Consider the following 16,253-nt stretch of genomic DNA (forward strand, 5'->3'; position numbering starts at 1 on the left):
AGGCTCTTAAGGGTTTAGACGATACAAATCACACCGGTCTGAAAGGGCCTTAAACAAAAATCTGAAATATTGCTCTCCGATGGGATAGACGAACAATGGACTGGTACTCAACGGGGTATTTAGAGAATGACCAACACTGGGCTCAGATTAGGTGGAGATAATTCAGACTGACCACTCGGATGGTGTCCCTAGACGGTTGTCAACCACCAATTAAAAAATAGATGACCAATATGGGGGAAAAAAGCATACCATAACACAATGTTGGAAAATAAGCCGTCTTTATTGAGGCTTTCAAATGGCAAGGGTGTCACCAGTTTCAGATGCATTGTGGTGGGAAAAATGCACTCTAGCATAGGTGCATTTCCCACGAAACATGTATGAATAAACCAAGAACCTCCCAATTCAAATACAGTACTGCATGTCGGCTAGGGTCTGGGCTAGCAGGAGTCATGGGTAAACTGGTCTATGGTTGGGCAATAGTCATTGCCCATGCCAACTGTTAAACGTGTGAAGAGTTTTATGAAAAGCCCCCCCGCTTATCCACCTTAAGGTGCATTTCAAGCAAATCATGCTTGAATGCGCATTACAAATAACCAACATCCTAAGAACATTAGCGGACCAATGCCTACCCCAGACGCTGCCATATTTTTACACACAGCACCCCAGTGTTTAATCATTAATTGGTTAAAACAACCGAGTAGGACTTCATGCACTGCATCTCGTCAAGCCAAATCCTCCTCGACATGAATTGTCTGGCAATGGAGACTGCCTGGCTTCAAGTGAAGCGACTGGGGTGGTTTCATTAACCACACGGCACAGCGCCATCAAGAAAGCATGAAACGGCAAGTGCATAACGATTTTACCCGAGCCAAGGAATCAGCGGCACACGGCACAGCACTGCAAGACCAAAACATTCCAAAAGCCTAAACAGTCTGCCAAGAATTGATGCAGGAATTTTATTGCACCGCATGGCACAAACACAAAATGACCAGCAACTTTAATAACCAATAAAGTTTAATTACCAAGCCATTACAAAGGTGACGTATGTAATTGGCGTACAATAACCAATTGACTGTAGTCATTTTGAATAAAAATTGAGGTGCATTAACATGGTTACTGGTTTATTTTGTTCGTAGTTAGTGAACGCAAACCATTAAATTGCTAGGTGATGTTCGAAAGCAGTGGTTAATTTAAATGAAGCAAACCCCTTTACAAAAAACTTAAAATAACCAACCAACAGCCATTTTACAAACTCCTTCGTACGTTTACGAAATTGTGAACATGGCTTTTCAAGAACGTCTATAAATATCAGTAAAAGTCTCTACATCAGGGCTGCACATCCACTAAAGGGAACGACCTGTTGAGCAGCATTAGGTGAAGAGTCAACCTTGACAGATAGGCCTTTTTGGGTTGCGGAGGAAGACTTGCACACGCTCGACTTCAGTACATGGGGGTGCCATTGGCAGGTATGAAAGGGTCGTGGAGCGTGCAGGACAATGGGGATTGCACAGGGCACTCTCAACCTAAGTGCATGCATTTATAATGCATGTGCATGCACTGCAGAAGTGACTTCTTTGATTACTCAGGAAGAGACCTGTTTTTCACCTTTCTGCCAAAAAACCCAGTGGAAACTGCTTTTCTGCAAACGCACGAGTCAGACCAAAGGGCTTGTGTACAGGGAGAACACGAGGGCAGTTCCCTCAATTTCTGCCACTGTGGCATAGGTAGTAATTTTGGAGGATGAACACCTTTTATGAACGCATCATGAAAAATGCAACTTGCCAACCACCCTGCTTGAGCAGTCGAATATCCCGATTCACACATTGCCACACTGACAGATAACCAGCCCATATCATGCACAAGCACCCTTACTTTCCTCCTCATGCTGCCACTGGCACGTCCCCATACCAATTTTTAAGACGAGCCCTGCCCTTGGATGCAGTTGGAAAAAGCATTGTCAAATTCAAAATAAAAAACCTAAAAGCCACCCTTCAACAGACCGTATTTTATATCTGGGAAATCTTTACACGGGTCATGTTTTTACGTTGATGAAACAGCTGTATTTGTTCCCCAGTGTTAGCTTGCGGACCCCGCTCCTCCTGGACATGTGACAAAGAGCTTGATAGTTCATCTTATTCCTCCAGTATGAAGATTCTGATATCACGTGTGTGCAATTGCGTGTTCATGATGGTGAGAAGCAGTAGGCAAGGCTGGGTGTATGGTGCAGGGGTGGGGTGGCGGTTGCGCGCGTGCACGCACTTGTATGCACGCGTACACGACGCTGTGTGCACGTGCGTATACAGCGCTGTGTGCGCACACACGCGGTTGTGCGCGCACACGCTAGTGTGTGCGTGGAAGTGTGGGTCAAGGAGGCAGACGTGTGTGCGGACAAGGTAGAGAAGAGATTTCGGTGGGGAGGTTGTGTCTGGGAGGAGAGACGGGATGATTACTGCGAAGTGGTTAGAGCTCGCTTCTGTCAAATTCGTCCAGCTCGACATCGCTGAGGTCAATATCGTCCTCCACTGGCAGCTGTAGAAAAACAAAACCGGAAAATTTAGGGGCAAGACCTACACAAGCACACAAACTACAGGCAAAGATAAATTCCTGTGTGCAGTTGACAGGATCTGTAGTTTTATTCGAAGGCTGTAACTTAGTTTAACAAGGTCCACGATTTTATACGTTCTCATGCTTTGGGATCATAATTATATTCCTTTTTGTGCCTGTTTTGCATGTACAATCAATCGTGGTACAAAACCTATAAAACACATTACGAGTTGCAGACTGTTTGCTTTATAAATTGGCAGACAAATTACTGATGCCTCCTGCACATGATAAAACCAATTAACTTCGAGGCCATAATTTGAGGGGTCAAAATTTGAGGGGTCAAAATTTAAAATCTTTGATTTTTGTCGGTAGAAGCATAGCTTTGACTGCTGTTGGCCTTCCAGCCTGGTGGTGGCTGGAAGATGTGCGAGCAATCTCGACAGCTCCCTCACCTCTCCATCCTTGCCATCCCATGCCTCCTTACTGATGATTGGCGGCAAAGCAGCTCCCTTGACCGGTGCTGTCGAGCCCCGTCCCACAGACAGCTCCCTGCAAGATAAAGGGACCCCCCCCCGCCACAAGGCAGCAACACTCTTGAGAATACGAACCACTCAACATTGTAGTCGTTTTCCATTTATTCCTCTTTCCACATTTTTAAAAGCTGCCAAAATGAAACATGGTTCCAACAAACTACCTTACATGCAGTTCAGGTTAAAATGTTTTTTTGGTCTGTTGGCTTCCCACTGTATAAATCTAACCTATAATCTCAATCGATCTCATCGTCAACGTGGCTCTTCACTCGCCTTTTCATCTATACATTAAAGTTTCATCAAGTTTAATTTATTAGGTATAGCCCTGTGAGCTATGTGGCTCTTGAGTCAGGTGCAACCGAAACAAACAAAATATGAACAGAGAACATCTTAAAGCGACGACACGCAACAGAAACATCCTGGATAAACCAGCAAATCTTCCAAAGAAAAATAACGTATTACAACGCTGTGTGCAAAAATCCCAGTGTGATGCAAGTCAAACAATAACAACCATGAGACAATTTAGATAAGTTCAAGCAAACTCCGCACTTTCGTAAGAAACATGGCTTAACCATATATTTTCGAAATCACCAAAATAAAGCTATAAAAACAATGTAACAACAGTGATCATAGGAACTGTGATTCAAATTTAACAATAAACGATATACATAACACGTACAACCAAACTTGCAGCCATAGCTGGCAGCATGACACATCACCTCTACATCCACTGTTTGTTTGCATCTCTTATAGTTTGTCACATCTAAACTACCATGCGTCTCCTCTCACTGTGTCGGCTTTCTCTGGCATCATCGTCTTTCATCTGGTTCAGTCTGATTTCTGTCATACAACTTATTTGCTCTTATAAAATACTATTCAGCTTCTGTTCTCGCCACAACCAAATAGGTATTCGATTGGATAAGCAACAACTGCTATTTGGTGAACCTCTAAATTACATGCGAACAGTGTTCTTGTAATTGAACATGATAGGTCTTCTTGACGCTCTACATTCAGCAGTCACCTGGCTACCCCCGAGTTTGACATTTGTACATCCAAGTTTACAAGTACAGTGTAAGTCTCTGAAACTCGTGTTAAAAGTTGCATGCGCATCCCAAAAAATGTAGAATTAATTCTTTTATAAGTTTTGTGCCCATTTTGTCCCCATCCGTGTTCTGCTAAAACTTTACAATTGGCAATGTATGTCAGCCTCAAAATTGTACCCACACATTGCCCTCCCGACTCCTGCCACCAGGGTAGGATGGACGAACACTTGTTAGTCACTTGCAATTTTCATCAGCAAGGACAGAACTTAAAAATAATAGTGCATTGGTCGTTACACAAGTTGACATAGCCCAAAATGAGCTCTACCCAAGCATCTCGAAGGGCAATTGATCAACCTTAAGCCAATATAAAACTTTACAGCGTTTCCCAAAGGTTTAATGCTAGGATTAAGATGCACCCAAAAAAATGTATGTTCCTGAACAAGAACTACATTTTATAATTTAATTTCACAAAATAGCAATGCACATTCCCAGCAAGTGTATCACTGCCTGTTCAAAACACAGCACCGCAGCATTTGATAAAACACACGTGTTTTGACCAGAATGAAAATTGTCCCATCTTCAAAATTTAACATTATAACAAGATTTTTTGAGCAATGGTCCTTCAGAGCAGGTAACATGCCCCATTTCTTATTTACATAAGGGCTCTTAATAAGGGATATTACCTGAAATATTTGCCGACTAAATATTTCTGTTTTCAGTTGTCATTAACGAAAAAGGTAATTTTTTGTCTACAATTTGTGTTTTCACAACACTGCCAATGCACTCCAACATTTTCTATCTGGTTTGGACTACCTTACTTCAAAAAAAAAAATCCAAAATCGAGCTACCCAAGAGCCTCAAAATAAAAAACCAAAAATAGGTGAGGAAGGCAGACTTTCCCATCTTGACATGTAATTGAATGGGGCAAAGGTCACTGCAGAATGAAAGTTTGAGGCTCAGCAGGCAGTGACGTGCTGCTCCTCACCGCAGGAACTCGTTGATGCCGCTTTCGCTGAAGGAGCCCTTGAGGATGGCGAACTTCATTTTACGGGCGTTGACAGCCGCCATGGCTGGATAGCCGAAACCTCCGATCCCCAGGGAATCCTCCAGCTCAGGCTGAGCCCCAGCTTCTGTCCACAGCCACCTTGTGGATAAATGCACATCGCACAGGGCAACAAAATATTGCGTAACGTCCTTTCAGGATGAACAGCTCACACCGTGCAAGTACAATTATTCCACTCATTGTTGAGGGTTCTTATGGACTGGTATGGACTCAGGTCGCTGGAGTTGTACTGCCGTGTGATTATCACCTACTCCCACCAGAGGCACATATCTATGGTTCCTCACATGAACACATACAACTGCAGAGATCACGACATCTCTTATGTAGCTCTTGCCGTATCGCATGCACACTGCACTGTCTCATTGCATTCTCTTCTGTCTACAATTTATTGCACTACCGATTCTGTCTCTTCTGTCAGATTGACTGGCACTTTCAAAACGCACCATAACATCCATACATGTCCCCACACACCCACACATCCATCCTGGTGAAGCATTAATCCGAGGCAGCTTGAATAGGTGTAATGTTTCAACTCCCAGCATCACCCAGCCCTCGCTGCACACACATTCCAACAATCACAAGTGCACAAGTCCAGGTAGCCAAAAAGCAGACATGTAATTTAAAGAGATGCTTTCAATGCCTCGCCTGCCCAGTAAGGTAGTCTCGCATGCTCACCCCCACAGCTTCTTCTTGTATTTGTCGGCCATCCCTTGTAGGGTGGCGATATAGCCATTCCTGCCAGCAGCTCCTACAAAAGAGGCAACCGAACAATCCGTCAATCAACCAGTAGGGGTGTGCGTGAACAAGCGCGCGTAGGTATGAATGGGTGGGAGATTGAGTAAGCGAACGAGCGAGCATGTAAGCGAATTGGTTGGGTATGTGAATGGGCGAGTCAGTGAGCGAGCACACAAGGTGACAGTATCAGTTTAAGGTGACAGTATCCGTTTACAAATTAGTGAAATAAAAATAGGCAGATGACAGCAGGTTGGGAGAGCTTTTGGAAAACTTAATTTAATAATGAAAAAATATTTTTTAAGTAATGTTTTCATCAGTGATATGGTTCAGAAACATGGACATTGACAAAGAACATGTAAAAACGTGCAAAAAGATACTTGTAATTCTACAGAAATAGGAACATCGACTAGAGAAGATTTGAAAGTTGTAGTAATTTTGACTGTTAAGAAAGGTGGGCATGGGCAGGACACCACTAAATGGGACGATGGACAATGCTTGAGACTAATAACAAGGTGGCAGCCAAAGGTCAACTGTGGAGATGGGGTGATGAAATCAGCTTGTGTGCAGGGACTAGAATTGTTACATATAATACCCTGGGACACCCTTGCAAATGAGATGGATGTTACGTCAATTCAATTCAAAGTGATTTTTTATAAATAAGGTATCAGGATCACGAGAGATGTAATAGCTTAGATAGACCTTTATCCAGCAGTGGAAGAATCATGGCTGATCAGTGAGCTAACGTGCAAGTTGGCGAGTGGGAGTTTGAGTGAGCAGGTCAATGATTGGACGATTGAGTAGGTTGAGTGAGCAAGCGAGCAGAAGCGAATGAGTGAGCTAATTAGTATCTGAAAAAGTGAATAAGCATTGAATATGAGTTTGGTAAATGAGTGAGTAACAAGTACCTGTGTCAAGAATGTGTGGCAGGATGGACACTATGCACAGCTGATGCTCTTCACAGCTTTTCTTTACCACATCCTGGTTGAGGATCTATGGCAGACATCAAAACACACAAAGGTGTTAAAACAGAGACCAAGAGGCAAAACAGGGGCCCCGTCTCAGGGATATGAAGCTCTTGTCCATGTCACCAACACAGCCAGTACCAGAGACCCTTCGTCCGAATCCTGGCAGCTACCTACATCAGATTCGACTACTTAACTGCAGTGACCTGATAGTTTCAGCCTGATAAACAATGTCTTCAGAACTCATAAAACTATTTTAGCTTTTCATTTAAGGACACCCCATTTCATGCCTCCAACATGCTTATCTCACGCCTGCATTATATAGTCACAATGCCCGGTGTGGAACACACATGTGCAACAGCTTCAACTCGCAGCTCACTTGTAAATTATTTTTGATACTATAAAAACAATAAACCTTTTACTTCAGAAAGGCCTTACTGGGTCTAGTAGAAAATGCACTGGGCCTGTCCCACCAGTTGCTTCCCATGTATTGTTTTGCACAATGGAGGAAATCAGAAGTTATGGAGAAAACCCACACATCAAGTAAAAAACACTCCAAAATGTAGGCAATTTTGGCGAAGCTACTGGCTGCATTGCCACAAAATGGGCAACTGAACTTGCAGCCTGTACGTGCGGTTTCAAGAAATAATCTCACCTCCACGACCTCAGGAGCAGGAGCATTGTCGGTGTACAGTTCAAGAGCATACGCCACAATGTCGGACTTGGTGCGGCCACCCTGGTACTCCTGTGGCTCGTCCTCACCCTTGCGGAACACCTTGATGGTGGGGAAACCTCGGATCTGTGCACATGAACACACGTGGTTTTACACTCCATGTTAAGATTCATAATGGGCTCTTGCCCCCTGCCATTCTCTCCCATCTCATTTCACTACTCCCCTCCAAGGGGAGGGGAGGGCATGGTCATGTCCAAAAGACGTGTGGCCTGCTAGTAATATTATTAAACATATGTAGAACTTCTTTCACACTGTACGTAGCCAACCGTGCTAATTGAAGGTGCGAAAATGAAGCGTCCACCAGTCCCCTCACCCCAAAGCGGTTGGACAGTTCCTGATTGACGGTGGCGTCCACAGCAGCGAGTTTCACACGCCCATTTGTCTGTGCCTTCACCTCAGTGGCTGCAGCAGCCCATTCAGGTTCCAATCTGTTCGCACCACAGCCACAAAGTCAACCACAAAGAGAGAAAATCATATCTGGTTAGACGCAGTCCGAGACACACACAGCAAGCCACATGACCACAGTCAACACAAGGGGGACAAAATGGAGCTAAAGTACCAGATGTCATTCATGAGTCTTGTTTGTACATTTCTGTATATAAATGTGATTTCCCGTTGACATTTTCACATTATAAATTAATTGTACCATCAGGGGTCAAAAAATGAAGACAAAATACATTCATTCCAGAACTTGTATATAAGGTTTCGGCCTCAATCTAAAACAGTTGGCCTACTTCAACAGCTGTCACTGCGATAGCCTTCTCTCATCACTATAGTAATGCTTTCTAATTTGTATAAAATGCCACTTAATATTAATCATAAAAAATGTTGGAAATATTTTATCCCAATATAATAATACCAAGTTCATCCCTCACAGCCAGTTAAAGAAATATATATGCTAAAAGAGCAAACAAATGACAACCTTTTATTTATGCAGTCATTGATACCAGGGCAATCTATGCTGTACAGGTGTGCTGCAGTGGAGGGTGTTTGCGAAGCATCGTGGTTTTTCTAAATTAACTTGCTTTTTGCAATGGCCACACCAAGGCGCAAAGAACTCCACAATCCAGGTGTCATCACTGCCAATGACTTTCTTATTGAAGTCATCATCTGAGAGGTTGATGACGTCATCTTTGCCACTTCCAGAACCACCGCTGCTTCCTCCCTGTCAAACGGCGACAGTGCTTTATCATACACACGAATATGAAGTAAAAAACATATCCAAAATTATATACCAATCTCCAAATGGCAACCTTTGAAGCACAGATTCACCCCTTTCACATTCAAATGAACAATCACAATTTGATTGTATATTTTGCTTGTGGTGCATGCAATATATCTGGTGGATTGTTATACCAGTGTTACAACCCAAAGTAGTTAGGGGTTTACTACATTGAAGATGAAATAAAATGTTTACTCTTACTCATTGAACCAAATGTATTAAGTAACTTCAGATGGGGTAAGTGCTATTTTATTTGTTGTGCTTGAATAGACCCATAACTATGTACTATATACAATTGAATTATATTTTACAGATTTTCCAACTTTCTTTATACATTCAGTGGTATTCAGTAAAACTTTGTATCTAATATTTTGATGATCTATTCAAAAATTAAAGCACTTTTATCACGAAATAAAATTAGTTTCTGCGCTTCCCTGCCAAACCCAGAAAGGCTCCCACAGTGAACAGGTCAAACGAGAAGTACAATGACTTTAAGTGGATCATTCATGTCCATTTGCATAATGAGTACTTAAAAACTCAGCTTAACAAGCTGGCCAGTGTACAAATGGCTCCACCAGAGTAATACAATTGAAAAAACTCATCTTTGCATCAAAACGTATTTGCGTAATGGAAGACCATGAATGGATTGTTCAACAAAAATTATGTTCCAAAGCACACACAAAGCTCTGCTTATTCCCATGTGCCCTACCCATAAAGGCCTCATTACTATGCATATTTTTAGAAACAGAGTTCAGCAGTTAAAATGCATAAATCAGGAGGCATGCAATGATCCATAGACACAATGTTATTGATTCTTAGGCATACAATAAACACATTGATTTGTGTAAGAATGGATACGTTTATATTTTGCATGTAATTGGTTCACATGACAGCAAGCAATAATAACTGGTTCTTTCATAAATGACAATTAATAGATTCTTGGAGGGAATTACTACACGTGCCAATTAGGGTTTGCCTTCCACAACCTAGCACAGTATACATTCATTATGCTAAATGATACTGGTTTACGCTTACAGAAGCCCTTTCCTGAAAATGTATATATACGATTTAAAATACTCTTTGGTTCTTTCGGTGAAGTCACGTAGGCATAAAATAAAATACTTTTAAATAATGTCGTTTTACAGAAACTCGTCAATGATTATCAAAACATTTTATAGAGTCCGGCCTTGGAACTTTTAGCCAATTATATTTTCAAGAATGGTTTGCAATTTTGAGGAAAAACAAGTATAGATATTGATTAAACAATGTAGTTAAATTTACTGCTCAAATATAAGATGGGCACAAACCATCATGGATCTGTGTTGTGTAATGCCAAGTGCATGCCACGAGTGTGTTGGTACCTGTTTTCCAGAGTCAGAGCCTCCCTTTCCTCCCAGCCGATCCTTCACAAGTGACCGCAGGGCACCCAAAGCACCGTCCACTATGCCCTGTGTCGTCCTGCCACCTAAAAAAAACACAAAGCTCAGCTCAGTGTCTGCGAGTCAAATTCAATCAAGAGAACTTATTTACAACAGGGACCTTCTTCTGTCAGCACTGTCAACGGGATGTCACTTCCCCTTTACAGCCTCGTCCACTCTCAATGTGAAGTTGTTCCTTCTCTACTTCCTGGTACCTGGAACCTTCCCATTGGCTAACCCAGTGCCATATCCCTCCCACTGCTCAAATAAAAGATGGTGTCCAATGTGTCACGTGAATTATTTTTTCTCAATTCCTAAATCTCATTATATCGACACTGTTGAAATATTGTTTTGACTTCTAATAACCTTTTCACCACATGCTTAAACAAAATTCCCCTTTCTAAATGTCTCCAGTTATCAAAAAATAGGCCATCCTCCACCTCTTCAGATACCATCATATTTAGGCTATTGAAAATTCCAGTTGCAATGCATTGTATAATCAAGCAAAACTTGGTTTTATTCAACGATACAAGACTTTTAAAAAAGCATCATAGAAAGCAACTGCCAATGAATAATGCTGGGGTATTTAGTTGAAAAGTTATACGATTGGAGTGCGAGATTTGTTTGTGAGCTCACCGTTGAAGTCCTCAGGCTTGTTCTTGTTATTGCCAAAGATCTTGATGGTGGGAAATCCACGAACGTTGTATGTGGAGCCGAGTCCCTTGTGCTCGTCTGCATCCACAGCGCCCAACTTCACTATGCCCTGTAGCAATTTGAAAAATACTCTTAAAAATGTTACCCTGAAAAAACACGTTTTCCTTTGTGCAATTTACTACGATATTTACCCAAAAACGTCAGTGCGTAACGCCAGTGACGTCACTCCACGTCGATCAGCCTCCCTCATTAATAATCATGAACAGGTTACGTCCTCCACATGGACCCACCCCTCATTAATATCACTCCGCATGGAGACCCCCCCCCCCCCCCATTAATAATAATTAGTGGGTGACGTCACTCCACATGGGGGGGGGCGAGGCACCTCCTCCTCCCTACTCAGCGTCAACTTACAACCCTCACGTCACACGATCTCCATAACGCTATTGAGACAAGTAAAAAGGACATCATGATGAACAAGGGATTATAACCTTTAAATTAAAGAAGTCTGTCACCGCGGCTTTACAAATTGCACACGAATGGATGCAATGAATATCACGTCGCGGTCTGCTTTTCGCTTGCAAGTTTCAGATTAACTGCAATACACCCGTCCTTGGACGGGCAAAAGGCTAGTCTTAAAAATACAATTTTACTGGTAGGAACGAAGTGAACCAGCCTACAATAGATTATATCGTCCGTCCATCCAATGTCCGATTAGGTGTAGCAACATCGCCCCCTACTGCAAACACTTGGCAGGACCCTACAAAAACCTTTCCACTCAGTGAGGCTTTCCTGGCTAAACAAGTGTAACATTCCCTTATAATTCCCTGACAGCTTTTAATTAAAACATTTAAATGAAAAATTAACTCACAGCGGCCTAAAGCCTACAACTAGGCCTAAAGCCTAGAACTAGGCCTCAAACTCTCCCTTCGTATCGTCCGATTAGGTGTAGCAACATCGCCCCCTACTGCAAACACTTGGCAGGACCCTACAAAAACCTTTCCACTCAGTGAGGCTTTCCTGGCTAAACAAGTGTAATAATACATTATGTTTATATTCTTTGGTTATTCGTTCCTACCAGCCCACCCCGCAGGGACCTGTTAACATCATGAAACCTAAAAGGAGTTTCAGGACTCCTTTTCAGGTGGATCTTGCATCGGTATGTTTGACCAGTTATTACGAGTTTTTCCATGTGGGAGAAAACAACCATATAAATGACGATACTCTAAAGTCTACACTGATAGATTCAAGAATCAATTTGCTGTACTGCCATCTCACAGCCTAGCAGGTTTAGAGATTCAAAAATGGATTTGATCTACCAATAAATATCTTCAAATCGTTGAATTACAGGCAAGTTCCAAACACCGCAAGCCACGTGGTAAAGTTAGTGGCCCTACATCTCTAACTCCTACCTCAGGTAGTTTCGTATTTTGTTTTTCAGAAAACCGCTTTCTTAACTTTCCAGAATGTGTAAATGCGTACAATTAGACAATTCACCACCCACCCCCCTGAGAGTCCACATTTTGCCACGATTCTGGGACGTGAATTTGAGTTTATTTTATTTACATTGTGATGAATATCATTCCACGAGTGGCTGCACAGGTTATGCAAATTGCTTACTTAGCAATATAATCAATCTTGCATACATGATGCAACCGAGTGACCTAGTACATTTTTTTTTCAATAAATCTATTTTACCAATTAAAATGAGCTCGACCACTGCATTTACTATCAGTTGTAAACTCCTTTTATCATTAAAAACTCAATGTCCTTTGTTTAACCAGCTAAGCCTATTAAGACTCATTACCGCATTAAGGAGGGGGACCTTAATAATGCGTATAAGCAGGAACAGATTGATAATTGATTCTTTACCCTTCTATCTGGCAACAAAACTGACACCTTTTTACAAGGAGTCATGTTTGAATAGACCGCAATACCTGCAGTCATAATACAAACAAAAGAACATAACTCTGATAATGTGCACTGTCCTTGAAGTTGATTGGTCCACACCCGAGACAGCTTTCCTTAGAGCCTAGTCTCACATGGGTTGGACCAGATGACGCCAAAAGGCGCACAACTCAACGACAATGCACCATCAGAGTATGAGAGCTCGGGGCAAGCATCTACACTATGGGAACCTCATTTGCCAGTAAAAATATGATAATTGATTCTTTACCCTTCTATCTGGCAACAAAACTGACACCTTTTTACAAGGAGTCATGTTTGAATAGACCGCAATACCTGCAGTCATAATACAAACAAAAGAACATGTTCTTTTGTTTGTATTATGTTCTTTTGTTTGTATTATGACTGCAGGTATTGCGGTCTATTCAAACATGACTCCTTGTAAAAAGGTGTCAGTTTTGTTGCCAGATAGAAGGGTAAAGAATCAATTATCATATTTTTACTGGCAAATGAGGTTCCCATAGTGTAGATGCTTGCCCCGAGCTCTCATACTCTGATGGTGCATTGTCGTTGAGTTGTGCGCCTTTTGGCGTCATCTGGTCCAACCCATGTGAGACTAGGCTCTAAGGAAAGCTGTCTCGGGTGTGGACCAATCAACTTCAAGGACAGTGCACATTATCAGAGTTATGTTCTTTTGTTTGTATTATGACTGCAGGTATTGCGGTCTATTCAAACATGACTCCTTGTAAAAAGGTCAGTTTTTTTGCCAGATAGAAGGGTAAAGAATCAATTATCATATTTTTACTGGCAAATGAGGTTCCCATAGTCAGGAACAGATTCTTAATTCAAATTTGTTTTGCATCAAGTAATTTGGCAAATTTGTGAACTAGTTTATATGTCACTTGGTACACAATGACCTTCTTTTGCAAATGTCATTTTATAATTCATGGTTGACTTTGATGCACTTCAGGAATTATTGGGCAGCTCGTGAAAATTAAAAATTCTCGGTGCAAATGGCTCCGTTGTGAGTGTAATGACTGATGATCCTGTTTATATACCCCCTTTTTAATGTTTGATAAACAAAAATCGTGTTTAACTTATCTTATTCTTATGTAAAGTGTGAGAGCGTTCAGTCTAGTAAATAACTACAACGTAAGGGAGTCAGGTAAACAACATATATCCATCACCTTAAGAGCGGTGGCCGCCTTCTTCCATTCTGGTGTTAGCCTTTGGCAATGCCCACACCTTGAGGAAAAAAAAGGTACAATTCTAATAGTAGTATGCAGAAAACCCCAATAAAGAACATTGCACTCAAACATCTACTGCATGATAATTGTTTTTTACCCTTCTATCTGGCAACAAAACTGACACCTTTTTTTACAAGGAGTCACAAACATGACTCCTTGGGTAAAAGGGTAAAAAAACAATTATCATATTTTTTACTGGCAAATGAAGTTCCAATGATCTACTGAATAGATACACTAGCATCCCACTTGCAGAGTATTAAAATAAATACACGGTTGTCTGTTTAAATGCTGACATTAAACAAGATCACTAATTAATGGCCCTTCCAGGCCTAGGGTTTACAACAGCATGTACCGGAAAAGGAATATCCTGGATTTATTTAAATGTTTCTTGGTTTAATCACAAGGGTGTGGCCTATGTTACTAATGCTATCCAGGACTCTAAATGACAGATGGCCACAAACCAACTTCTTTTTTTCCCAGGTTTCCTGTGGAAATGCGCTGCTATCTTGTGGCCACATCAAAGGTCATAAACACAAGCGAGATACAAGGCCAACGCATGTGCGAGTGTCGTACCAGGGTGCGTAAAACTCCACGAGCCACAGGTCATTGCTCTGGACAACTTCACGGTTGAAGTTGCTGGCCGTCAGTTCTATCACATCATCGCTTGGCGAGTACAGGGCTTGTGCCCCGGCCACCAGCACCCCCAGAACCACAGCACCTGCGCACAATGGGGTAGGGTGTGAGAGGGGATTGAAGCAGGAAACAAAACAGTGGGATACGCAAAACAGCATATTTCACTAAAATTGTTAAGTAGGGTTACATTTACCAGTTGTGAGAGCAAAGGACTTGCATTTGGAAGGTTGTGGAGTTAAAATCTCAGGCGAGAGTCAACTCAGCCAATCATCTCTTTGGGGTCAGACCACTTTTCAGGTCAACAAGTGGCTGTACTCAGGATTTACTCGCTGCTGACACAATATGGAATTTCCAACAATGACCAAAGACTTTAACCTCCCCATTATTGGGAAAACCACTGCATTTTTTTACTTTTAAGAGTAAAAACGGCGAAACTTGTCAGCATTTTCTGGCAACTAAAACAGGATTTTACGCGCGTGTCTCGTGTACATTAGCCAAACTGACACGTATGAGCAAAGTAAGAATGACTTCGTGACAACTGACCACATGCCAATCGTGTTATGTAGAGAGGACTGCATTATTCATTTGATCTTACTCTCTCGTATATGATACAGAATTGAATTACTGTACTGTATTAGAGTATGGAGCGGTCTCATACAGCAGACGATGCATATCTATCGAAATTCAACTGTATACATTTCTCGCTGTCCAAGGACATACCATTAAATTGCAGTAGTCAATCTAGCTCTCCTTTGCTGGTGTTTATCGAACGCAATACAATATCAGCTGGTTGAATAGACACAGCAATTGTGGACCTGCCTTGCAAAAAGTTATGAATTTTAACCGTGAACAATTAAGACCTACGGAGTCAAAAGTCTCTGATCTCGTTTCCATAGAGTTCACGATGCTCAAATATGATCTGGTTAATAAAGGACATTCAACTTACTCTTAAAGAGGACACGTACGTGGGACAGAAAACCTGTTTGATGCTTCAAAACAACTTTGATTTGTGTACAATTGTTGCCGAACTTCAGATGGAACACTCATTCGTAGATTTACTTTCGTAAACAACTTTAACATGTTACACGTAGCACGTAAAAGAAAGCTATGGTTTAAAATGCAACGGTGACCCAACTTAAAGTGCCATTTGCATCAGCACGGCATGGCAAACACGGCATTAACAAAAACGTATAACATTAAACATTGATATCAATATGACGATAATATTACCAGGGCTTTACCACAATAACATATTATTTAGTATTCGTGTCCCCTTTAAACATATCGACCCGCACGCCTTTTAACACCAAACGATGGACTAACATGAAAGGCAGATCATTGCAATGAATGGCATCGCTATTACAATATTGTACCTCAAGAAGCTTATTGAACATGTTAAATGTTAGTTGAGTTTAACGAGTTCCTCACCGTGGAAGAACCCCATGCTTCGATTGTCGCTCTCACCGCTGTCCAACACGCCCCCCCCCCACCAACCGTGAATTTATATACAGGAATCGATTTACGACACGCGGGCGATTATTTAACCTTTACGATTCGCGGTCAC

General features: G+C 41.7%; 1 protein-coding gene across 1 annotated transcript; it reads right to left on the bottom strand.

Moving 5' to 3' along the window:
- Nucleotides 1-261: 261 nt before the first annotated feature.
- PDIA6 (protein disulfide isomerase family A member 6) lies at nt 262-16,247 on the bottom strand. Its single transcript, XM_078873780.1, has 13 exons — nt 16,118-16,247; nt 14,630-14,774; nt 13,997-14,054; nt 10,887-11,013; nt 10,194-10,297; nt 8,636-8,775; nt 7,924-8,038; nt 7,533-7,676; nt 6,821-6,905; nt 5,856-5,928; nt 5,103-5,261; nt 2,997-3,093; nt 262-2,529 (listed from the first exon to the last, which is right to left on the bottom strand). Exons 1-13 carry the CDS (start codon nt 16,131-16,133, stop codon nt 2,461-2,463), a joined length of 1,332 nt encoding a protein of 443 aa, XP_078729906.1. The 5' UTR covers nt 16,134-16,247; the 3' UTR covers nt 262-2,460.
- Nucleotides 16,248-16,253: the final 6 nt, after the last annotated feature.

This window comes from Lampetra fluviatilis, chromosome 2, assembly GCF_964198595.1.
Source record: "Lampetra fluviatilis chromosome 2, kcLamFluv1.1, whole genome shotgun sequence".
Lineage (NCBI taxonomy): Eukaryota > Metazoa > Chordata > Hyperoartia > Petromyzontiformes > Petromyzontidae > Lampetra > Lampetra fluviatilis.

Excerpts from the sequence above, each read along its gene's own strand:
- PDIA6 (XM_078873780.1), bottom strand. Across the intron at positions 11,014-13,996 it reads AGGCGGCCACCGCTCTTAAG|GGCATAGTGAAGTTGGGCGC; the intron begins GTGATGGATATA and ends AAATTGCTACAG. Across the intron at positions 2,530-2,996 it reads GGGATGGCAAGGATGGAGAG|CTGCCAGTGGAGGACGATAT; the intron begins GTGAGGGAGCTG and ends GTTTTTCTACAG.